Here is a 24,874-nt window from a genome sequence, read left to right on the forward strand (position 1 = left end):
CGCAATCCTAAGCACAATTTTTACTTTTTATTTAAAGAATGTATAAACTGCTCAATATAAAACACACAAGTGATGAACAACAGTATATTAATTTACATAAGATAAAAATTGATCACTAAATAGAATTACAAAGCATATTTTTTTTTAAAAAAATGCTGTACATTGTGCTGTGTGCAAAGTTCACCAATTCCTCGTGGTGATTGGATTGTGTGGAAATGCTTTATGGCATTAATTACAGCCACTACTCAATTGCTCATCTAGGTCAAGGTATTTTCTCAGCTTACTTGGGGATGTCCCTGATTATAAATAGCTTGGGTGTTTCTTTTCAGCCACTAGCCAGAAGGATTACTATTAAGTCTAGTTTGTATGCAGAGACATATTGGCAGGTGATGCTAATAAAATAAATAAAAATTGAGTAAGAATAAAATATCTGTATATAGTGGGCTTCTTTCAAGCTACAGTGTGCAGGACTTTAAAAGCCAGTTGTGATGGCTTCATTATTATTATTTTTTTATAATATTTTTTTATTAATTTCCACATAAAAATACATAACACTTCACACTCAGCTTTAACAAACTTTTCACATTGGACTTCCTTCAACCTCTCTGATAATCATCCGAATTTAATTTTTAAATATACACATTTCTTAAATTCACTATTGCCTTTTAATATACCTTTTAATCCTGTTTTTCTTTTTTGCAATATTTCTTCGACTTTTACAGAGCTTCTTTAAATGCCACTAACGTTATTTCTCTATCACTTATACCTTCCCAATAATCCACCAATTTTCCCCAGTCCTCAATAAACTTTTGATCTCGTGATGGCTTCATTATTAAGGCATGGGTCACCAGAATAGTGCCCACAGCTGCCTGGGTGCCTACAGAACTGTTCTCTGATACCCACAGGGTGTTCTCTAATGCCCCACCCCTGAAATTAGCCTTGAAACATATGGTAGTTTCCCCCCCAAACCAAACAGCTGTGGGGGGTGTAGTCATAACTGGGGAGAAAAATAATAATTCCCCTCTTCCCAGCTGTCAGGACCGTCCCCACTGAAAATGCCCTTAAATCAAGGCACGCTGTCCCTAATGAGGCCTCCCGCCATCAGTGCCCTTCCACCATTCGGATTCCATTCTTAGACCGAGGTAAAGTTTGCAAACCGGGACACTACTTCCGGTTTAGCAGAGTTCGTAAACAGAATTGTTTGTAAACAGGACTGTTCTTAAACCGAGGTACCACTGTATACGTGGGTCTCTACAAAGCAACACACAGCGTTAACAGCAAGAGACTTTATTGAGCTAACAGAGAACAGGACAACCAGGGCAAAGCAGCTGCTTATATACATTTCTGAAGGTCTGGGCCACTCCCACTCTCAACGTGATTGGCTGCCTAAAACCCCGAGCTTCAAATCGTAACTCAGAGCTTAGGAACCAATGCCAATAGCCCAAATCCTGATAATGCTACGTGATTGGATATTGTGTATCGAATCAGAATCCTCAGTCCAGGCTGAAGCTCAGGAGAACACAGACATCACAGTCTCCACCTTTGCTGCTCTAGGAATAGGACAGGAAGATAGTGATAATAGCAGTGAATAAGTTTGAAGGCTGCTATATTAAATAATGAAGGGAAAAAAGAAATGAGAAGTTTGAAAGATATGACTTTCAAATGAGAAGAGCTAAACACAGTGGTCTGGCTCTGTTTGGAACATGGCTATTGTTGCTTCTAGACACCAGTGCCATTTCCGATTGCCAGGGCTCACTGGCAGAGGCAAATCCTTATCAGGAGCTGCAGCTTTTATAAGCCACTGGGAGCTCCTTGGAAGATGTACTAGGTATATTCATTGATGTATTTCTTTAAAAAATTCCAGCTTAGAAAATGACTCTCAGGAAACAGCTACTTGTGATCTGGCAGGAAGAGAATAATATAGTTTGGGGTTACGAATAGTAGCAGTCTGGTGTCAGAAGTTATGGGCATGTGGTTGTAACTAGGAGACCAAATATTTTCCTTCCTGTCTGAAACAGGGTCGGTCTACAAGTGGTGGCGTTTTTGAGGGCATTATCTCCAGTTTGATTGCAAGGGTAGATTACCCTCTCTGGGCCATGTCTGCGGTAAGCTTGTTTTTTGTTTTTGTTTTTTTACTTTTGTAATCTTGACAAGAGTCGTTTAAAATGAATCAGGCAGTTTTTCCAAAGCGTTTGCCGTTATGGGAGTGATGTTATCTTCTCCAACTTTTGCTTTAAACTAACAAGATTGCCCAAAGCTTAAAGCTTGAGATTTGCCTCAAAATCAGATCAGTTCTGAGCTCCTCTGCTTTAGAAAAATTGCAAAATATATCAGGTGGTTATGTTAGTAAGCTTAACAATGCCTTTGGTCTCCTTCACACATTAATACCTTGGCCATGTGGAATTGATAGCTCAGCTCAGCACAGCCAGCCCACCTCCCTTTCGGTGTCCTCTGTCTTATGCAAGATAAAATACTGTACTACACACTCTCTGAGCCAGACAGGAGGCTGACATACCAGATGAACTTTTACTCTTGTAAATCATTTTTAATAAGCTTATAAAACCTTTGGTTTCCCCATCTGAGGTGGCACTAGGAGAACTCTATAGGGGAATTTTTATTATTATTCACGAGGCCCGAGTCTTGGGTTCTGTTTCTTTCTTTTGTCGCTATGCATTTCTGAGATCATTTGACTTGTTACTCAAGAGAGTGGGCTGTGTGTGCGTCTCTTGCTATGTGCAATTGTTGCTCTCGCTGTTCTTTGCTGTGCCACTCATTCCTGGCTCCTTTGGCGTAACTGAGTAGGAACGAAGCCAAGAGTGCTGGAGCTGCTGGCATTTATTGATCGCGTCCTTCATTAAAGTACTGGCTGTGTTCACCCCTTGTTCGGGAAAAGTGGTTCCTGGATTTCATGATGTATATGTGGGATTCTAACAAGGTCTTTGATAATTCTACCAATGGACATTTTAAATAAAGGCACCCAATAGTCTGCCAGCCAGCAATCAAAATTCTGGAACCATTCTTTAGAACGTTTGTGTTCTACAAGTGGGGCTTGTAATAAAATGTTGCAGCATGAAGCCTCAGCTCCTCTCTTGCCCTGGACATACAAAAATCATTTGATATGCCTGCAGTTCTTTCTGACTCAATTTTGCCCGCTGACCAATACCGGAAATTAATTGATGCTTTCTCAACAACTTACATACCCACCACCTCGCCTACCCACCAACGCTTCTTCTCTGAATCACCTTGGTTTGACAAGGAATGTAAAGTCCTAAGAAGGCGAATTAGGAAAATGGTCAGAATCATCAAATTTTCCAACGACCCCCAAACCTGTGCAGAGCTTCTAGATATTAAAAGGACATACAGAAACACGATTCATTGGAAAAAAACAGCAACACATCCTTGAGGCTTGGTCCACTCTTCGTTCGGCTGTAGAGAGGCATGACTCCCGCTCCTTCTGGCGCTTAGTTAGGCCTTCGGCACCATTCAATTCAGCTACCCTGATTTCCGCTGACGAATGGATCGCCTATTATTCAGCCAGTTTCGCTTCTCCAAATCATCTTACAGATCACCTTCAATCCCCGTTGGACCTCTGTTCCTGTTCTCCTAGTTCCACCTCCTCAGTAAATTTTACCTCAACCCGCATCTTCAACATCATAATGTCCATGCGAAGGAATAAGGCCCCCGGCCCAGACATCGTCCTGTTGGACCTTTTCCTGACTGATCCTCTTTGGTGGAGTGAACAGCTGACTCCTGTATTCACCGCTATCTTCTTCACCCTAGACATCCCCGACTCCTGGAGAGAAGCTACAATAGTTCCGATTTTCAAAGGCGGCCAGCCAAACATCCCTAGGAACTATCACCCCATCAGTTTACTATCTATTCCGGGGAAAATATTTGCCGCTGTTTTATAGCTCATAACAGGCTCATCACAGCTATCTGCCAATCACCCATTCCCACCACCCTTCTGAGTAATACCCCTCCCCACCTTCTCACTATATAGAAGGGTCTGGTGACTTCTGTTTCAGTGTATCTGAAGAAGTGTGCATGCACACAAAAGCTCATACCAAGAACTAACTTAGTTGGTCTTTAAGGTGCTACTGGAAGGAATTTTTTTTATTTTGTTTTGACTATGGCAGACCAACACGGCCACCTATCTGTAACTAAAGTAGTATAAGAGTGCTTTAAATGCACAGATGCAACATGCGTGATCATCTCGGCTCTTCTGATGAAAAGGGCAGGCTGCACTTCTTCTGAAGACTTAGAAACTGGGTACACTTAAACGATAGCCAAAGAAACACAAACTCCAGATCAAGGTATTCCAACCACCCAGTCAGCCATGTGGTCTGCAGGCAATGGAGCAACCAATCACCTGCAAAGCTGGAAGTGACGCCGACTGCACAGTCAGCCAAAGAACCCAGTGTACTTTCAGTAACATCCCATCTCAGCACTGTCTCTAAGCACGGCAGAAACAAATCAGCTGGGATTTTCGAAAGCAAATGAGCAGCGCTGTTTAAACAAAGCAAGTGGGTCTGCAGCAAACCTATATTTGCAATAAGTAAAATGATGCCATTTTAATCAAATGAACATTTCAAAATCAGGGTGCTAGAGTTGTGGCCTGTTTGTTGTGCCTGCCAATATACAGCTGTGGAAACCATTTGGGATACGGAACTAGGAAACTGATGTTCAGATTTAACTTTTCCTTGCTGTCTGCAAGCATTTTTCTCCAGCACATCTGTTCTTTGTGATTTGAATTGCTTTAGTTGATCCTCTGGTGGCAGGTGAATGCACTGTCTTTTCTCCCCAATGGCATTTGGGCTAGGTGCTTAATAATGCAATCCTATGCATGTGTTCTCAGAAGTAAGCCCCACTCAGGTGGTGTTTACCTGCAATTCAGGTAGTAGGTGTTGCAGCCTTTGTTGTTGTTGTTTAGTCATTTAGTCGTGTCCAACACTTTGTGACCCCATGGACCAGAGCACGCCAGGCACTTCTGTCTTCCACTGCCTCCCGCAGTTTGGTCAGACTCATGCTGGTATCTTCGAGAACACTGTCCAACCATCTCGTCCTCTGTCGTCCCCTTCTCCTTGTGCCCTCCATCTTTCCCAATATCAGGGCCTTTTCCAGGGAGTCTTCTCTTCTCATGAGGTGGCCAAAGTATTGGAGCCTCAGCTTCGGGATCTGTCCTTCCATTGCAGCCGTAGTTGCTTTTAACTCTCTCAGTAAATTGGCATGACAAAGTTACATAAGTTTCATGTCAGATTATGGCTTCCCCCAAAGAATCCTGGGAACTGTAGTTTGATGGGGGTGCTAGGAATACCTGACTAGAGATCCCAAGCCATGCTCATAAAGTAACAGGGAATGGTTTAAACCCCTGGTGTACATATACCCTCAATTAAGGACCTTCCAGATTGATTCCCACCCAGAAATAGTGACAAACACATACTAGCAAATGAAGGTTGTAGAATTAAAGTTGGTTGGGTGTTCTTGCCCACCTGACCCACTCCCACCCACCCTCACCCCAAATTGGACTTTTTGCTATAAAGGAAGTGATGGGGAAATGCTTTAGAAAGTTTGGGATAACAACTGCCTGACATTACATTGTATAGCCTACCTGTCAACAAATCAGAATGCAGGCCAAATAAAGAGCCGCTACTGTCAAATCTCCGTGCAAACTTTGTGTAAACAAATCAGGATGAATGCTTATTAAACAGGTTGTCCGGAAGCCACCTTGGTAGCGTTTTCCTTTGTAACTTGCAGGCACCAATGCTGGTAAAAAATGGGATATTCTGTGAAATTTATTCTCTTGTTGAAGGAGGAGGTTGAATTCTTCTATTCATCTAAGGGGGAAAGACTAAAATAACATTGTAGAAAAAGAGTGATTTTCAGTCTAGCATGGCCTTTAGGTCAGTTAAGACATTTGCGACATTCCTGTGTTAATGCGTCCAAAGTGATTTTTGAGAATCGGTGGTATCACCAGCATTTTAGAGCAGAGCAAGAAGGAACTTGTGGATGTCTTCCCCCCACTTTTTTTTGCTTTGCTCTTGTGAAAAAGGTTCTGTACTTGCACCACCGGCATTATGTGCACATACAGAATAAGTGACTGTATGCCTGCAAATAAATTGTTTTGTTAGCAATAGTAACTCTCTTTCTCTCTCTCTCCTGCATGCCTGCTTCCGTCCAGCTGGGGGCTGGCTGTCGGGCGGACAGGCCAACGACGTCACGGAAAAGCCCTGTCTCTGATCAGATGGGCTTAATATAAACCAGGTTTGCTGAGAAAGAATTAGAGAGGCAGCCCTTGGACAGAAGAAGGATTTCCAGTGGGAGAGTGGATCGGTGTTCAACACTCTCCTGAGAACTAGGGAGTGAGATTAACGGAGACGCCTGTGGTTGGAACAGAGAGTAAAAACAGCAACAAGGTAGTGTTGACTTTAATGAGCATTGATTCGAATGCATTGCTTTAGCACTGCTGGCATGTGAGTAGATAGACAAAAATGTGCAAGTTGAAAGAGTGTTCAGAATTTGCGTCAGACCAAACTTTATTTCTTTGTTAGACTATTAAAGTAACAGCATAGTTAGCTGCACATTGCAACGAGACTGCTCTAAATGCATCAAAGGAAAGGAAAGGCGTCTTATTCTATCCCTTTTTAGAGAGCACAGTGTTAATTAGAGCCACAGAATAGTAGTAAATGTGTTCATATGTCACATATACAGAGATGAGCTTGATATCTGTTCACTATCATCTTTGGCTGAAAAAGTTGAAGTGACTAGTCAGTAAGGGAGAAAAGGAATAGTCTAAATTTGCATTGGATGCTGTTTCTCTTTCTGACCAGCATTCCTTTGCATCTCTCAACCCAAACAACAGGCAAGGCCAGATATAATAGCTTTGCAGGTTGCTGCAAAATGCATGAAAATGTGTGCACCTGAAATGTCATGGAGTGGAGTTTCCTTCTTTGCTGCATATTTCTGTTTTTAAATTGTTTGGAAGCCTCCTGAGGAAGTTCTCACGGAGCTTGTCTGAATGGCAAAACAAGTGCATTGCTTGAAAAAGAGTTGAACTTGTGAATGCTTCAGCATCTAAATTTTGGAAATGGCCTTCAACAACCTTTTGGGCAAGTGCTCTGTTTGTTAGCTGGAGAGAAGTGATGTGAACTGAGAAAACTCAAGCATAAGCTTGAATAAGCAAAATGTCTAACTAGCTGTCATGTTGGGAGCTGGTGAGCATCAAAGCAACTTTCCTAAAAATGGTAGCTGCAAATGAGAGTGGCCATCAGGAATTAACTCGCTGCATTGTACCGCCCACCAACACTCAACAGTCCTTCCTGCAAAGTGTAATTAAAAGCCATCTTTAGACAAGGGGAGAGCACCCAGCTCACTGCTCCAGAGATGAGTTAGGGGCTCCCCAGTTTGACTGGACTTCTTGGGCAGTAAACTATGGTTACTTATTTGTAGTGTTTCCTCCTCCTAACTGACCCTTTAAGGGGCAGAAAAAAAGGAATTTAGGTATTTAGGAAAACCAAAGCAGGGGGGAGACCCAATGATGTAACTAACACCCTAGCCTCTGACACATCTATGAAGAAATACCCTGAAGTCATTCTTTTGTATGGTGTAAAACCAAGTTTCTTGGTTGCTTTGGGTGCCCCCCCCCAGATGCTGTAGTACCATGAGAGGTGACCAATGCACTGAGTCAGAGCATCAATCACACATGGACCACATGTCCACTTTTTAGATTGCTGCTAGTCCATATGAATGTGCAAGGTTTGCAAAGGGGGAGAGTGCTGTTGTCATGTGCAAACAGCAAAAAGATCTCAGATTAAGAAATAATCTCAAGAGGTGCTTCCTATTATCATCACTCCTAGCAGCACCATTGACACTTCCAGGTGTCAAATATTTGCAGATCTCGAGAACTCACCTGTTGAGATATGGTACGCAGAAATTCAACGGTACATATAACACTTGTGATTTTACTGTTGTTGCTTTTTTAACCAGGGCTGGGAAAAGCCATGACTCTGAACAATGTCACAATGCGTCACAGCAGCAACACCTTACAATCGCAGCAGCAACGCTGGAGCATCCCAGCGGACGGGAGAAACCTGGTGGTCCAGAAAGACCCCCATGAGTGCAACCGACACAAAAGGTACACCGTCAACCCTGAAGAGTATTACCGAAGAAGCTGGTCGTCGGAGTCTTCTGACTCTGTCATCTCCTCCGAGTCAGGAAACACCTACTACCGAGTGGTACTCATTGGGGAGCAAGGAGTTGGCAAGACAACCATTGCCAACATCTTTGCAGGTGTGCACGACAGCATGGACAGTGACTGCGAGGTGCTCGGAGGTAAGTCATTACGTTCCACGCTGCGGAGGTTTATTTAAAGCCTCTTGTGTAAGCGGTGATTAGCTCTGAGAACTTGGAGCTCCTAATATTGAGGCCGTGATTCCCTTGGCTCTTAGCCTCCAAGACGATTTTGGCACGTTGGGTGCCCAGTGATGTAGGGTGGAGATTACGGTGGAGATAGTGGAAGGAGATTCTCTGTTGTCAGTGCTTTAAATCTGGCCAAGTGCACATGAAGCAGAGTGGGGAACCTTTTCCCCATGGAAGGGCTGCTTCTGCTTTTGGGCAGCTTCCCATGGGCTGCAGTGGGACAGGTGGGTGGGGCACCAGAGACAAGAATGGGAGGAGGAACACTTTTATGCAGTAGTAGGCTGGTTTTTGCACACAGCCCTCTCTGTCCGACCATCCAGGCAAGAAGCAAGCCACTATCAGAATTCAAAGAGACAGGGAAAACACCTATGGAAGATGCAAAGCAGGTTTTGAGAGGGGTGGCCTGGAGGGATGGGGTGGGCAGGGAGAGTTTGAAGGGCCAGATAGAGATACTTGAAGGACTTCATTGGCCCCTGTTCCTGAGGTTCCCCACTGTCTGCATAAAGGAAAGGAGATAGGGTTTATTACACCACAACAGAAATCAAATCTTCCACATATTTATTTATTTTTAAAACAAAAAATCCTATCATTTCCACAAGATACTCAGGGCAGCTTCTCCCAATAGTGGTGGCTCTGGAGTCCATTTATCACTGGGCCTTTGGTTGTGCGAGTGCTCCCTGTTTCGAATCAGTGTGTGCCTTCTTCTCAAATATTCTCAATTACAAACCAGACTGACTTAAGTGACCATTGACTTTAACATAGTTTACATGCTACAGATTAGACTGATATGCAAAGTAGGATTGTCACATACAGAAACACAACAGCTACAAGCTTAAGAAATGTATTCTTAGGGCAGAAGTAAAGTTCCTATAAGTCACAGTTGATCCGACAAGAAATAAAGTAGAAAGAGGAAATGAGAAAATAAACGTAGCTTTACGGGATTAGTACTGGTCTTGATCTAAATTAACAATCCTATTGCAATATTCCTACTGATATGACAACAGAGTTAGAAAATTAGCAAAATAAAGAGGTTGCATGAAGAGAAGTTTGAAGTTCAAGAGACTAACAACGGAATCCTATAGCTTTCATTCCCACCTTGCAACATGGAGCCCACTCAAACATTTTTATTTTCTGAGTGGTTTTCAACTAAATATTATTCAGAGTAGACCCACTGAAATGAATACACCTAACTTAGTTATGTTCATTACTTTCACCGGGCCTGCAAAACTTGACTACAGTACTGCTCTTCGGGGTGGAATTAAACATGGCACTGTTTAGGGACGTTTTTAATATTTAATGCTGTACAGTATTGTTTTTAACACTCGATTGGGAGCCGCCCAGAGTGGCTGGGGAAACTCAGCCAGATGGGCGGGGTATAAATAATAACGTATTATTATTATTATTATTATTATTATTATTATTATTATTATTGTTGTTGTTGTTGTTGTTGTTGTTGTTTCATCTGCACAAGCATCGCAGCTTGCTACGTGGAATGATTCCCCACTCTCCTCCCTCCTGCACATTGTGCTGGGGGCTCTCTGAATGCCCCCCCAGCCAATATCACAGGGGGAGGAGTGGAGGCAAATAACAAACAGTCCTTGTACAGGGCTTCTGCTGATGGGGCAGGTGCTAGGTGAGTCCCACCATTTATTATGCCTGGACAGTACTAATAACACACATGATTAATCCCAAAATGTTGAATTCAAAGAGCATTTAGTAGTAATGATATTTGTAGTAGCAGGCACTTGGGAGCAATGATATAGCATTGCTAGGAACTCATAGGGAGTTTCTTTTTATCGTCTCTCTATTACTCAGCAGCATTTGGCAGGGTGGCCGCTGTGGGCTTTGTTATGTACTGAAATTCTCACCCTGGGCCAGCAAGGGAATACTGTAGATAGTTTTCACTCAGGTCCACATATGCAAATAAGGGATTGAAAGTGATGTTCAGTGATTGGATAGTTACAGAAAGTGGTTACTGTTGCATTGTGTGCTGGTCCCGGGGGGAAGGTACCGTTACCGTAGACAGAGTTCACAAGATGAGAGGCGAGGTCCGAAACAGGGAGCCGGGCGGGGAACAGGAACACTGGAAGGTCAGAAGCAGGAGGCCGGGCAGGGAACAGGAACACTGGAAGGTCCGAAGCTGGGAGCCGGGCGGGAACAGGAATGCTGGAAGGTCAGAAGCAGGAGGCCGGGCAGGGAACAGGAACACTGGAAGGTCAGGAGCAGGAGGCCGGGCAGGGAACAGGAACACTGGAAGGTCTGAAGCCAACGACGACGTTGCTCCCACAACCTGGGTCCGGGCTGACTGACCTTTATCTTCTTCTAAGGCCAGGGGCGGTCCTGGCCCCCAGGAGCCCCGCCTCCCCTGGCCTTAAGGCAAGCACTCCTCCTGGGAGCAACCAGTTCCCTTCGCCTCTCTGCCCTAAGCCTCTGCAGTTCAGGAGAGGCCGAAGGGTTACTGGGCCCTGGAGGAGGCTCACCTGTAGACACTGAGTCCTCAAGCACCTCTGGGGCCAGAATGGTTTCACCTGGTGCCTGCTCCTGAGGATCTGACACAGGTGCAGGCTCCTCAGAATCTAGGCCTTGCCCCAGTTCAGCCGGCCCTGGAGGCGGGGACTCCTGTGCAAGCTGGGATTCCTCTGGTTCAGCCTCTGAATCGGAATCCCAGGCCATCACACATTGTAGTGGAGCTCTAGATAAGCAAGCTGGCTGAACCCTTCAGTTCAGTTCTGTTCTGGCCTGTGAATAAACAAGAGCTGTTTGAAGAATCGCTGTGTTGTCTGATATGTTCACCCACAACTTAACGGGCTTCGTGGCCACTTTCCTTTCTATTGCCTTCTTTCACATCCCTCTCTATTGCCACTTGTCTGCCTGCTGTCTTTTCCTCTCTGCTCACTCTTCTCCTCACCTTCCCTTCACCTCCTCAGGCTTCTTTCAGGCTTTTCTTTCCCTTTCCCCTCTTCTACTTTATTTCACCTGATGCTGTTGCCTTTCTTAGAGGAGCGTGGTGGGGGAACCTCAGACCTGGTTCTCCAAGCCTCTCTGTTTGCCCTCAGGCCACCCACCACCAACAAATGCGTTCTGAACCGGCTCTTCTTCTCACTCTCTTTGAGCATTTTTGCCTGGCTGGAATTGGTCCCTGAACTCTTAACAACGCCCTCTCTATTGCTTCTCTGGATGGAGGATAGAAGGGGCTGTGTGTGTGTGTGTGTGTGTGTGTGTGTGTGTAAAATGTAGCCCACTGCACAAAGGTGAAATTTACATTTGTTGCACCATCTACAAGAGGCAGATGAGCCATTAGTGACCAAACACTTGCTTAAATAATTTTATTTTGCCTGCTGGACTTGTTTCAGTTAATTGCCACTGAGATTCTGCCTTTCAACAAGGCTTGTGTGGCATCATATTTATACAGTGGTACCTTGGGTTAAGTACTTAATTTGTTCCGGAGGTCCGTTCTTAACCTGAAACTGTTCTTAACCTGAAGCACCACTTTAGCTAATGGGGCCTCCTGCTGCTGCACGATTTCTGTTCTCACCCTGAAGCAGAGTTCTTAACCTGAGGTAATATTTCTGGGTTAGCGGAGTCTGTAACCTGAAGCGTATGTAACTGTTATGTACTGAAGTTCTCACCCTGAGCCAGCAGGGGGATACTGTAGATAGTTTTCACTCAGGTCCACATATGCAAATAAGGGATTGAAAGTGACGTTCAGTGATTGGATAGTTACAGAAAGTGGTTACTGTTGCGTTGTAGTGGAGCTCTATATAAGCAGGCTGGCTGAACCCTTCAGTTCAGTTCTGTTCTGGCCTGTGAATAAACAAGAGCTGTTTGAAGAATCGCTGTGTTGTCTGATATGTTCACCCACAACCTAACAGTAACCTGAAGCTACCACTGTATACAGGTACCACTGTATACGTAATAAAGAAACAAGAGAACATTACACATCGGCTCCAGCAAGTGGATTGTTCCCATGAAGCATTGGCAGGGTTTGCTGCTGCTTTCACTGACAAGCTAACAGGAGATAAAGGCTGGAAATCCTCTTGTACGAGTCACACCATGGTGAGAGAGCTTGGTTGCTCTTTGCCAGAGGCTTTCCTCAGCAGGTCTTACTGTGTGATTAAAAGGAGAGCCTCGGATATTAGTTATTCTTTGAGCTAATAGGCATTGGGCTGCTTTTGTTTACTATGAGGCAGGAGGGGAGACTGGAAGGGGAAGATGGAGAGATACACACACAACACCAGGATCCTCTACTTGAAGGTGATTCTCCATGTTGCGGTGGTATTGTGAAGGATTTACTGGGTGCATTCTGTTGTCCTCATATATACTAATTCCAGTCTTCAGTGGGAGAGGGCTCTAGTAGCTCAGTGGTAGAGCATCTGCCTTCCATGCAGAAGGTCACAAGTTCAATCCCCAGCCTCTCCAGTTAGGCCTAGGAGGGACTCTTCCCTGAAGCCCTAGAGAGCCACTGCTCATCAGTGTAGGCCATATGGAGCAAGATGGACCCATAATATAATAATAATATTTTTAAAATTTATTTATACTCCACCCCAGCCACTCTAGGTGGGTTCCAATGCATATAAAAACACCAGCCGCTAATAGTAACAATCTGATCCAATATAAAAAGTCACAATAACTTTAAAATAAGCAACTTATATCAAACAAAGAAACATGCAAGAATCCGTCAGAATCTAATAGCAAACAGCAAAATCAAACACAGGCAAATAATAATGAAACAGTTTGCACTTATCAACCACAATAAAAAAATTACTAATCTATATTCAATTAAAAAACCCCCAGCAAATCACAATGCATAAAATACCACCAAACATTCTAAATCATGTAAAATGATCAAATTGAGAAACAAGGCACACAACTGATATGGTCTGACTCAGTATAAGATAGCTTCCTATGTTCCTAGACTACTGTTGCTTACATAAGCAAAACTCAAGAGGGTCTCATCAACAGCTTGAAGGAAGGTGGACAAAAATGGGGGGTGGGGGAATTGTGATAGACTCCTAGGGGGTGAAGGGAACATGAAAACAGTCGAAGGCTCAGTGACCATTGAGTACCAACACTGGTTGCGTACACACCATGCATTTAAAATACACGACTTCCCCCAAAGTATCCTGGGAACTGTAGTTTGTTAAGGGGACTTGGAATCAGCACCCTTAGCAAACTGCAGTTCCCATGATTCTTTGGGGAAGCCATGGCTGTTTTGATGCCATTTTAAATATACAGTGCAGATGGGGCTCCAACTTTTGAAAGGAAAAAAAACACACGAAGAAAAAGGAATTAAGATTGCAGAGATGGGGGCAGGGAATCAATTTATCATATTGTCTGGGGAGCTTCTATAGACCAACCCTGGGGCCTCTAAAATTCTCTGAATTATAGGTTGGCTTTAGTACATAATCCTTGCCCTAAAGATAGTCGGACATGGATCACAGATGAAAGAAACTTGCAGGAAATACATTGCTGTGTCTGGCGTTTTCGCACATTCATCATATTTAGCAAGAAGCACTAATGTAAGGAAGAGTTATTGCCGATTGAACATCCTACATGGGAACTGCTTGTCTCTTTTTGGAAAAAAAGGCCAGCGTCCCTTTGCTTTCCACACACTTTTGCCCCAGGCGAAAGCTGCTCGCAGCGGCAATGCCTGTTCACCCATAAACTGAGTGAAAACAAATATTTTCCATTACTAAGCCTAGTTGGAGCCTTTGCGTCTGTCTGAAGCTCCCATGGGGTCAAACGTTCAGTATTTGGCTTATTTCTTCCAGTGGGTCTTCTTCCTGCTCTTATTACTCTCCTTTGGATAAAGATAACTTCAGAAGAGTGAATGTAATCGTTTGTCTTACCAGCTTCATGATGTCTACCAAGGAAATTCTATGTCCATGTAGCTCATGGAAACTATAAGATCTATGCCAGAAATTGTTATTTCAATGACAAATTGTTGGAAGATTTGCATCAGAACTGAAAGAACTATATACACCCCCCCAACACACAGCTATTTGCAAGTCTTAGAAGATGCAGCAGAAGGAACAAAGTTAATAAAAACATTTTTGGTCAGCAGTACTGCATTGTTGGTATAAATAGAATCACAGATTTGGTAAAAACCTTCAAGGTCTAGTCCAAATCCCTGCTGATGCAGGAAATCTACTGCTAGAGCACCCCTAATAGATTGCTATCCACACAGAAGCTGCAAAGCAATGGATTTTTATCTGACCTTATACGAAGGCTGAATTTGGTTCCCAGATGGAAACAAACAAATCCTGATATATTTTTCATCATTGCAATAGAATCACAGGAGATCCAAAATAATAACTTGTTGTCAGAGCAAAATTATGTTGGCTCAAAAATATCTCAACTGTTGAGTTTCAGAGAATGCTTTCCATTACGTTGTGTGGACAGGTATGGTTTGTCTGATGAAGAGATCTCTGCAACCCCAAAGCCTGCACACTCTTACACCAGTTTAATTTGTTTTATACAGTTGTAGGATTGCTGGGAGATCCTAAATAGGAATCTTCTTTATAACAGCCTATGACATTTCCAACAGCTTTCTCTCCAACTTTCAAGAACATTTTTTTAAAAAATGACACTGTGTTGTTTTTCTTCTAGAAGATACCTATGAACGAACCTTGCTGGTAGATGGTGAAAGTGCAACTATCATACTAATTGACATGTGGGAGAACAAGGTAGGATGAAATATTCATTTTGCCATGCTGAATTTTTCAAACATTGCTTTGGAAATTTGATTTTAAGGGATCATAAAAAACAAACAAACATCCAAATGTTAAGCATTGCTAAATTGTAAGGCAAAGAGATGAATCATATTCAATAGGTTTGTTCTCTATCTTTATTTCATTTTTAAGCTTATAAATTCAACAACTGCTATGCTTGGGAATATATTATGATTACTATCAACATCATCATCATTTCTATACTGCTTTAATTCTTTAAGGAAAAAATCTCAAAGCAATTTACAGCCTACATGAAAACATCAAATAACACAATCCAGAATAAAACATTACAGAAGAACGTCAACTATAAAGTGTATATTCAAAGCAGCATAATTAACAGGAAACTGAAACATTATCTTAAAGATTTCAAAATTAAAATCTAATCTAAAACTAAAACATTCTCTTAAAAGATTTCAAAATAAAACATTACAAAGGAGGTCAATTACAGAATGAACATTTAATACAGCAAAAAACAAAACCCAAACCTATTTGAAACATTTCAAAAGAAAACATTACTAAAGGAAGTCAGATATAAGGCACATAAAATTATCAAGAAACTTAAATTTTCTCATAAGCATAGAACATCTGTGTTGCTGTTGCTACCAATCCTGCCAATGGAGGCGGCAGCTCAGGCTCAATGACTTGCGTCTGCACTATGAGACAGCAAAGATGATCTCTGGCCTCTTCAGCAGCCTCAGCTTTTGTAGCTGGAGTCAGTCAGCGCCCCACCCTCCCAGCCAGGTAGGAAAAGGCCTGCAAGGCAGGGAGCAGGTTTTCCAAGACTCACAGCCAAGATGTTCTCCAATATTGAGAAGCAAAACTTGAAAAAGTTTCAAGGGGCCTTTGTGATGATTAGAGGTCTCTGAGATGAGCTCTTACTTTGTGCAGGGAAAGGCTGAATAACAGCAGCTGGTGGGCTGGATCAATCATATTTGCCTGGTGCTCCCATGTGAACCTAGCCTGACTTTGGGATCAGCCTCAGAGTCCCATCAGTCTGTTCCATCCATATATGAGATCAGGCGGATGGTGGAAAAGAGACAGGGCCTTTTTGGTGGTGGTATAAGGACTATGGAACGTTCTCTTGGGGAGATTAGCCAGGCTCCCTCTCTTCTTATATTTAATAGTAAACTGACATTGTTGTTTAAGGGTAGCTTTCAGTAACCTGCATTTAATGATGTGTTCTTTATCACATTTTAGTACCGTTGATATCTAAGTAAGTCATACCGAGTGCACACCTATTGAATAGGTCCCACTTGTCCTCTGTTTTATGGTTGTTTTCTTTAAATTGAGCAACATTTTACTGTTCTTTTATTATATTGCAATTTTGTGGAGCATTACTTTGTTCTTATTTGTTTTATTGCAGTGTGGTTATTTCTGTTTTAATAGAAAAATGGTATATAACTAATAAACAACTAAAGGTTGAGTTCCATGGGGCCACTGTTCGTGGGCATTTGAACTAACCACCACTGAATGTTACATATTTCATCCACTTCTGCAAATCTGGACTTTCAAAGATCTAATCTTGCACAGGGTGGCAGTTCCACACCATCAGCCAGCACTTGTGGGTTTTTTTAAGGGGCTGGCACATTCCTAATGGTTGCCTGAACTGGCCCTAAATTTACTTAAATCTAAGGATTGTGGTTCGAGGACCCATGGAGGAATAAAGACACGTGGACATAGTATGTAAGGTTAATGGGCAAGAAAAGGCCACAACTTTATTGATTACAGCAAATGAGAAGGTATTGGATTAGGCATTGGACCATGGAAGATTTGACTCCACCCATTCAGAGAGGGGTGAGTCTGAAGAGGGGTTAACCACCAGTAGGGGGAGGCTGTTGTTGCTAATACAACTATAAGCTCTCCCCTGATGTCACCGAGGGTCGTGCCATGGCCCCTGCCACACAGGCATCGGACAGGATCCATGACCGCCAGATTCCTTTAATGGAATACCCAAATTTGAAGGGGTAGGCGATGGCCACACCTTGCCCTTCCACACACCAACAACACATTCCAATGCCTAACCGCTAAATACCGAGAAAGCTGTGACGATTGCTACGAGGTAGGCGAAAAAAACCAAAAGGCCGGTGCCAATTTGCCAGTTAGAAAAAAATCCTACCAGGCCCCCTGGGCAACCAACCATAGGTCCATAGCAAGGTCAAGAGAAAAACTAAGCCCTAAGCCCTAAGGGAGTGGTCGGTGGGTGACTCGCAAAGAAAAGGTGAGCAAATGGCTGGTGCGGCTGCATCTTGAGCAGCAAACCACGCCCCCACCAAGCCGCCCGATTGGGTGCCCAACCGGGGGCATGGCGCGCCAGCCATATGAGTGGGGCAGAGGGCGTAACGCCCCCTGCGTGACGCAGGAATTGTCTCCCGTCCACAACACCTTCCCTCTGGAAGGAGGAGAGGCCCTCTCTGAATGGGTCTTAAATCTCAATGAAGATATAATGCACCGTTTTTCTGACAGCCATGCATTGCTAGAACTTAATGTTGGGATACTGCCAGGGAGATAAAGGCCATCACTGCCTCCAGCCAGACTCCGGACGTCCATCGATCTCCTGTAGACGTGCAGTATCAGCAATTAGCGACACTGAGCCTCAGAAAGAGATTGCACACTCTGTCAGCACTCTGTCAGCGGAATTCACTCAGCAAAAGTTGCACTCAGGAGGGTATCATTTAGAATGTTTATTCAGCGTTGGTCAGAACAAAGAACAAACGTGACTGCCTGCTAGCGTGTTCTGGCGCAGAGAGAGAAAACGAAAGCAATAGCAAAAACATAAACATCCTGTGAACAGGAAATACGCAGACTCTGTGACTCACAAGCCTGCTCCCTTTTAAGGTGGAACGGAAATATCCTAACACTTAATAGGCGTTGTTAACGGTGCACTTATGGAAATAGTGCCAGTGGTCGAGGAAAGATTCATGACCTAGGTTTTAATAACAATAATAGCAATAATAAAGATTTTACAGTTATATCCAAATTAAAATAACCGCCAACCGCAACTAAACATTTAATCAACATCAACCTGACAAAAGCCAAACAGTGGAACCAAAATTAGAACCGTTTAAAACATTTTGAAACATTTTAGCCCTGTTGTAATCAGGCCTAGTTCCAAGTAAGTTTATGGACGAAAATAAATGGCCTGATGACATCCTGGAATGAAAGTTAATGGGACAATGTTAATTTTTAAAATGGCGCATCTTGAGTCAGCAAAGTAGGAACTACATTTGTACTGAATTAGTTGGATCATTGGTCTACCCAGCCATGATTGGTAGATGTAGCCATCAGCAGCTGAAAAGTTGGTGGTATGAGCTGTGGATAAAACATGCTAAATTAATAAAAAATTAAAAAACAAAAATCTATGATGCTTCTCCCCATAATCTCCATAAACAGGCAGCACCAGTTTCTCAGGCCCTGACTGATGCAGTTCTATTTGGTGACTATTCTTTCATCGTGTAGAAAAAGCACACATTACTACACACACACACCATCGGAACCTGCTTTATACTGAGTCATATGATAAACCACATGATAACCATTGATTTATTTAGCTCAGTATTAGCAGTGACTCTCCAGGGGGTCAACCAAACATCTTAACTAGCCTTGCCTGGAGATGTGTGAGATTGCACATGAGATTTTCTGCATGCAAGGCAGAAGCTCAACCACTGGGCAATGGCCTTTTGCAAACGTACCCCATGGACACCCATTTACTTCTGTTGCATCTTTTGATGGATTACCTTTGTAAACTGCTTTGAGAGACGAGCAGAGTATAAATATAATAAATAAATACAATAAACCAAGAAGATAGCAGAGAAGATGTACATTCTGAATTTCTCCTTCTACCCAACCCAGGTGCCATGCCTTCCTTTGCATCTGGTCTCCCCATGAGGTGCAAAGTGTTTTTTGCTATATCTCTGCATAAACACATCCAGCTACTGTATGTTTGGAAGCAGAGAAAAGGGAGCAAGAATTGATTTTTTTTAAAAAAGCCTTGATGTTGATATTCCATTTTGTTAGGTCCCTTCTCTCTCCTTGATCTCAAAGGGAAGCAAATTGGGGTTTTTTTACCAGTTCCTATGAAAATACAAAGCATTTCCACACATTACACATATGTATATTATATGCACCCCACGTTTCCTAAAGTAACAGCACATAAACACACCCAACAGTGCATATAACATATAAAATACTTATGTATTAATACTTATAAACTTATGCTGCAGCAATATAGTAGCACAGAGGATTTTACTTTTTTATACATATTCAGTGTATAAATATATGGAGGATTTGCATCTCATTTTGCATCTAATTAGTCAATCGTATATTGACAAATGCGAGAGCAGCTTAGACATAATTGGGCACTTGATGCTGCAAGAGACAGTCTGATGATTTGTAATGGATCCCTCCTCCATCTCTCAAAGCATATATTGAAGGTCAAACGCAGAATTTAGATACAGGCTTCAGCCACAAGTTAACCAATGATCACATAATGCAGCACTCATTCTGTAACCCTAAGCAACCTAACAAAAGTAATGAAAGCATGTGGTGTCAATATTTTGTTTGTTTCCTGTAGAGACACAGGTCTTCCAGTTAAGACACCCAGTATTTGTTGACCCGCAATACAATTTTGTATTTTACTTATTTAAACAGGGTGAAAACGGATGGCTCCAAGATCACTGCATGCAGGTTGGGGATGCATATTTGATTGTCTATTCCATCACGGATCGTGCAAGCTTTGAGAGAGCATCTGAGCTCAGGATACAGCTCCGCAGGGCACGCCAGACAGAAGACATTCCCATTATTTTAGTGGGCAACAAAAGTGATCTTGTTAGGTGTCGGGAAGTCTCTGTTTCAGGTAGGAGCTACTAGATGTCAATTGGTAGTGCTGTTTTGACACTAACCCTGCTCAGAGGGTTTGTAATATTAGATATGCCTACGCTACAAATGACAACATGTTCAGCTGTGTATTTCTCCCGAGAAACCTTGTAAAATTTCGTTCTGCATGGGAGATGGGACAAGGGCACAGCCACACCATATGTTTAGAACACACCCAACGCACACACTTAAAACCCCATGGATCCTGGGAACCACAGAGCTACAATTTGCAGTACCCTTAAGACATGTACTGTGGCGCTGTGGTCTAAACCACTGAGCCTAGGGCTTGCTGATCAGAAGGTCAGCTGTTCGAATCCCTGCGACAGGGTGAGCTCCCGTTGTTCGGTCCTAGCTCCTGCCCACCTAGCAGTTCGAAAGCACATCAAAATGCAAGTAGATAAATAGGAACCGCTCTGGCGGGAAGGTAAACGGTGTTTCCGTGTGCTGCTCTGGTTCGCCAGAAGCAGCTTAGTCATGCTGGCCACATGACCCGAAAGCTGTCTCTGGACAAACGCCGGCTCCCTCAGTCCGTAGAGCAAGATGAGCGCTGCAACCCCAGAGTCGTCCGTGACTGGACCTAACAGTCAGGGGTACCTTTACCTTTTAAGACATGATAGTTCTCAGGATGCTTTGGGGGAAGTCACCTGCTTTCCACATGTGTTGGAGGTGCTTTAAAGGTATGGTGTGGATCTTCTCAAATGTCAACGGTCTCACAAAACCTATAGCCATAAGGCAGGGATGGGAACCTGTGGCCCTTCAGATATTGATGGGCTCCAGTGCCCATCAGCTCCAGCCAGCATAGTCAAGGATAATGGGAGTTGTAGTCTAGGAACATCGGGAGGGCCACAGGTTCCCCATCCTTGCCCTAAAGGTTTCTTGGGGAAATTTCATGGCGGCTAACTGAATTAAGATAAGCCCTGTTCATAGGTACAACATAAATACTCGTGGGGTTGGACAATGAGTAAACACTGAAGCAGGGGTTGGAATATAATTATTACCAAAAATTAGCCATGGAATGGGCTGTCTAAGGCAGTTGTAGAATCCCCATGATTGGAAGCTTTCACGAAAGTGGTGGAGACACGCTGGGTGCCTGGGATTTTCTGTTGTTCATTCAGCTCTCTTCTTCAAAGGCAAAAGGCAAATCTCTAGCAAAATTTCTAGCAAAATTTGAAATCTCAGAAGCCCAAAGTGTGGTGGCTGAAAAGGAGTTCCATTATTTAGATGGTGGAATTCAGAGCCACCATGGATGGCGGAAGCGGACAAGAAAAAATATTTAAATTTGCTATATTTGCATAATTTATGCTTGGCTCTGAATTCAGCTTTTCCTGTCATAGAATGTGAATATGCTGGGGTAGAACTTTGATAACTTTTAGCACAGCAACCAATGTAGCCCTGATTACCGTATTTTTCACTCTATAAGACGCACCAGACCACAAGACGCACCAAGTTTTTGGAGGAGGAAAACAAGAAAAAAATATTCTGAATCTCGGAAGCCAGAACAGCAAGAGGGATCACTGCGCAGTGAAAGCAGCAATCCCTTTTGCTGTTCTGGCTTCTGGGATAGCTGCGCAGCCTGCATTCGCCCCATGAGACGCACACACATTTCTCCTTACTTTTTAGGAGGGAAAAAGTGAGTCTTATAGAGCAAAAAATACAGTATATGATACGTCGTCTTAAGGCAAAGGATTGGAGTGGGTGATACTCTGGGTTGTTGTCAACACCAGCTCTTGTTTCTATGAATCTACCCCAGCTCATTGGCTCTTTGTCCATTGTTTAAAATAATGTGCAGTCACCTGAGCTCTCCAGCTAGTACAATGACAAATCTCCTTCAAATGTTTTGCAGAGGGCAGGGCCTGTGCTGTTGTGTTTGACTGCAAGTTCATTGAGACCTCGGCGGCTGTCCAGCACAATGTGAAGGAGCTGTTTGAAGGCATTGTGCGTCAAGTGCGGCTCAGGAGAGACAGCAAAGAGAAGAACGAAAGGAGGCTGGCATATCAGAAGCGGAGGGAGAGCATCCCCAAGAAAGCCAGGCGATTCTGGGGCAAAATCGTAGCCAAGAAGAACAAGAACATGGCCTTCAAACTTAAGTCCAAGTCTTGCCACGATCTCTCTGTCCTTTAAGGAACATTGGATCATCCCGAGCACTCTCTTTCCTGGACCTTCTTCAGCTCTCTTCTGAACAATAAACCAATCTATATTAGATTGGTCAACAAGAAACACAAATCTGACTTGGACTCACAGTTGTGATTATTCTGATGAAATGTGCCAGCAATAAGGACAGCCTAATGCATGCAAGGATGAAGAAATGCCATTTATACTTTCCAGTTTATAGTTTAAGTGTGTGAGTGTGTTTGTGTTGGGGCGGGACAGAACTTTTGTCTTATAAACAATAACATTCCAAACTTACAATGAGATGTGTCCAAGGGGGGAGAAAACTGTTTCCCTTGTTGCCTTTTAAATAATAGTATAAGAAATCGGAAAGCATCATTTATAAAACGGATGCCATCTTTTTGTTATTCTTTCTTACTAATTCTGTAAGCCAATGAAAAAGGGTTCCCACGAGATATGCCTTCTCCCTAATCAACCAGTTGACTTTCTTAAGTGCCCGCAGCTGAAAATCTTTGTTGGTTTGATATCATTTATCCCAATGAATAGAAAGATATCAACTGCAGTCAGATATTCTAGTGTTTGGTTAAATGGGAGCATTATTTACAGTGGGTTACATTGCCACAGAACACTATGGGAGATGAATGTGAATTTCACTAAATGGATACTTGTAGTTAGAATATTGGCGATATTAACTGCTAATGGCTGTAGCCCTAAAAACCACTTACCTAGGTGTAAGTCCTAGTAAGCTCAGTGAGGCTTACTACTGTGTAGGCACATGCAGGGTTTCACGGTAACTGTATAATAAGTGTTGAAGTGTTTCCTTGATGCATCTGGAGCCATTTGATTCTCTTAAAAAACATAGGTATAGGAGAAAATTGTAATACAACTTTCTGTTGTGTTGTAACACAAAATTGTTTATATTGATAGAATAAGTAGGAAACGTAAAACATAAAATCAAGTGCAAAATGCCAAGTTTTGGGAAAGAAAATCTCCTTTTCTAATAAACCACAAAGAGATTTTGTGCTGAAATCTCACGTTTGTATTATGCCATTGTAACTTTCTATTTATTGTCTTTCAACTATTTTTAATGGGTGAACTGTTAGGAGTGGGAGGGAAGGGGGAGACATAGTGTTGAAATGTATTTATTAAGTGATTTCTTAAGAAAAACGATTTTATTACTGTTTTCTATATGATGTCTTTTGGACTATTTACATGCCTTGTAATAAATCAATAAAAGGTTTCACTGCCTTTGAACCTAGCAAGAAATCTCAAACTTGATCGAAGCTTAGCTCATACAAGAAAAGTTGCTGATTTGGTGTTACTTGTGAGAATGGGAAGAGAAATTAGATAGGTTCACATTTTGATGCGAAACAGCCTCATTCACAAATCAATGCATGAATTGAAAAACAGATATTCTGTAAAAGTCACACTTCAGATTTTGCATTGCTGCTTCCCAATGGGAAAAAAATGCATTTAAAAAGGGAACAATGGGGAAAGGGGCATGCAAAAACGTATATATTAGTGAAAATAACATGAGCATATTAGGAAATGCATTATAAAATTGCATTTTATTGGGGACTGAAATTGGCTTCCATTACTTATGTGTTACTTTTTGTTTCCCCTTAAACTCCCCTTACTAGCACAGCTAGGAGGCAAGGTAAAGGTAAAGGACCCCTGGATGGTCAAGTCCAGTCAAGGGCGACTATGGGGTTGTGACACTCATCTCGCTTTCAGGTCGAGGGAACCGGCGTTTGTCCTCAGACAGACAGCATGACTAAACCGCTTCTGGCACAATGGAACACCGTGATGAGTACCAGACCAAAGGGAAACACTGTTTACCTTCCCACTGGGAAGTACTTTCGAACCGCTAGGTTGGCAGGAGCTGGGACGCAGCAGCATTGCGGGGATTCAAACCTCCGACCTTCTGATTGGCAAGCCCAAGAGGCTCAGTGGTTTAGACCATAGCACCACTCACTTCCCACAGCTAAGAGGCATGCTAGACTGGATCGGTGCAGCCACTGCCATGTCTATTTTCCCTATTGCTTTTGGGGCTTACTCTCCTCCCCACCTCCATGTAGCAAAGCTACATCAGGATCCAGAGGCAATAAAGTTTTGCAGCATTACAAAATAGGGAAGTCATTGAGAGAAACCAGTGCTCGTATCAACCTTAGGAAAATGACAGCATGCCTCTTGAATTCGCACCTTAATCAATGAGTAAATATTGAGGTTGTGAGATATCGAGATTTGCTTTGCTAGGCAGCATTTATATTTTGCTTTGGAATACAGTTTTAAGAAAGTGCTCGTGATAACTGACTTCCAAGTGCTGGTGATCTCTTAAGGAAGGAGCGATGTGTGATGGTTGTGGGAAGACCCGTATTTTCAACATAGGCCACACCAAACTGCTGTAGAGCAGGAGGTGACCAGTATTGATCAGGTTGCAGGTAAGAAGTGTTTTAGAGGCCCTTCCACTACTTCTTGTATGGGAATATACAGAGCTGTCCTATGCTGATGACATTGGTCCATCTAGCCAGTACTGTTTGGCATCAGGATTTCAGATACGAATCTGTCTCAGCCCTAGCTGGAAATGCAGGTGATTCAAGCTGCAACCTTCTGCACACAATGCAGTTGATCTACCACTGAGCTGCAGAACTTTCCTTACAGCCATCCCTCTGAGCCATTTTTCTAATAACACACTTTAGAGACTGGAAATGCCCTTGGTGAGGTGAAAAACTCCTTGCAGGAGTGGC

At 42.9% G+C, this 24,874-nt stretch overlaps 1 protein-coding gene across 3 annotated transcripts; it reads left to right on the plus strand.

The window, feature by feature from the left end:
* Positions 1 to 1,495: 1,495 nt before the first annotated feature.
* GEM (GTP binding protein overexpressed in skeletal muscle) lies at positions 1,496 to 23,385 on the plus strand. Of its 3 annotated transcripts, none has more exons than XM_083749519.1 (6): positions 1,496 to 2,105; positions 6,179 to 6,413; positions 7,984 to 8,328; positions 15,025 to 15,101; positions 19,794 to 19,998; positions 21,862 to 23,385. In XM_083749519.1, exons 3-6 carry the CDS (start codon positions 7,998 to 8,000, stop codon positions 22,137 to 22,139), a joined length of 891 nt encoding a protein of 296 aa, XP_083605645.1. In that variant the 5' UTR covers positions 1,496 to 2,105; positions 6,179 to 6,413; positions 7,984 to 7,997; the 3' UTR covers positions 22,140 to 23,385. The 3 variants fall into 3 exon arrangements, with proteins under 3 accessions (XP_083605645.1, XP_083605644.1, XP_083605646.1); XM_083749518.1 differs by having other exon boundaries at positions 2,017 to 2,105; positions 15,028 to 15,101; XM_083749520.1 differs by lacking the exon at positions 15,025 to 15,101 and having other exon boundaries at positions 2,017 to 2,105.
* Positions 23,386 to 24,874: the final 1,489 nt, after the last annotated feature.

This window comes from Podarcis gaigeae, assembly GCF_964106915.1.
Source record: "Podarcis gaigeae genome assembly, chromosome: 7".
NCBI lineage: Eukaryota > Metazoa > Chordata > Lepidosauria > Squamata > Lacertidae > Podarcis > Podarcis gaigeae.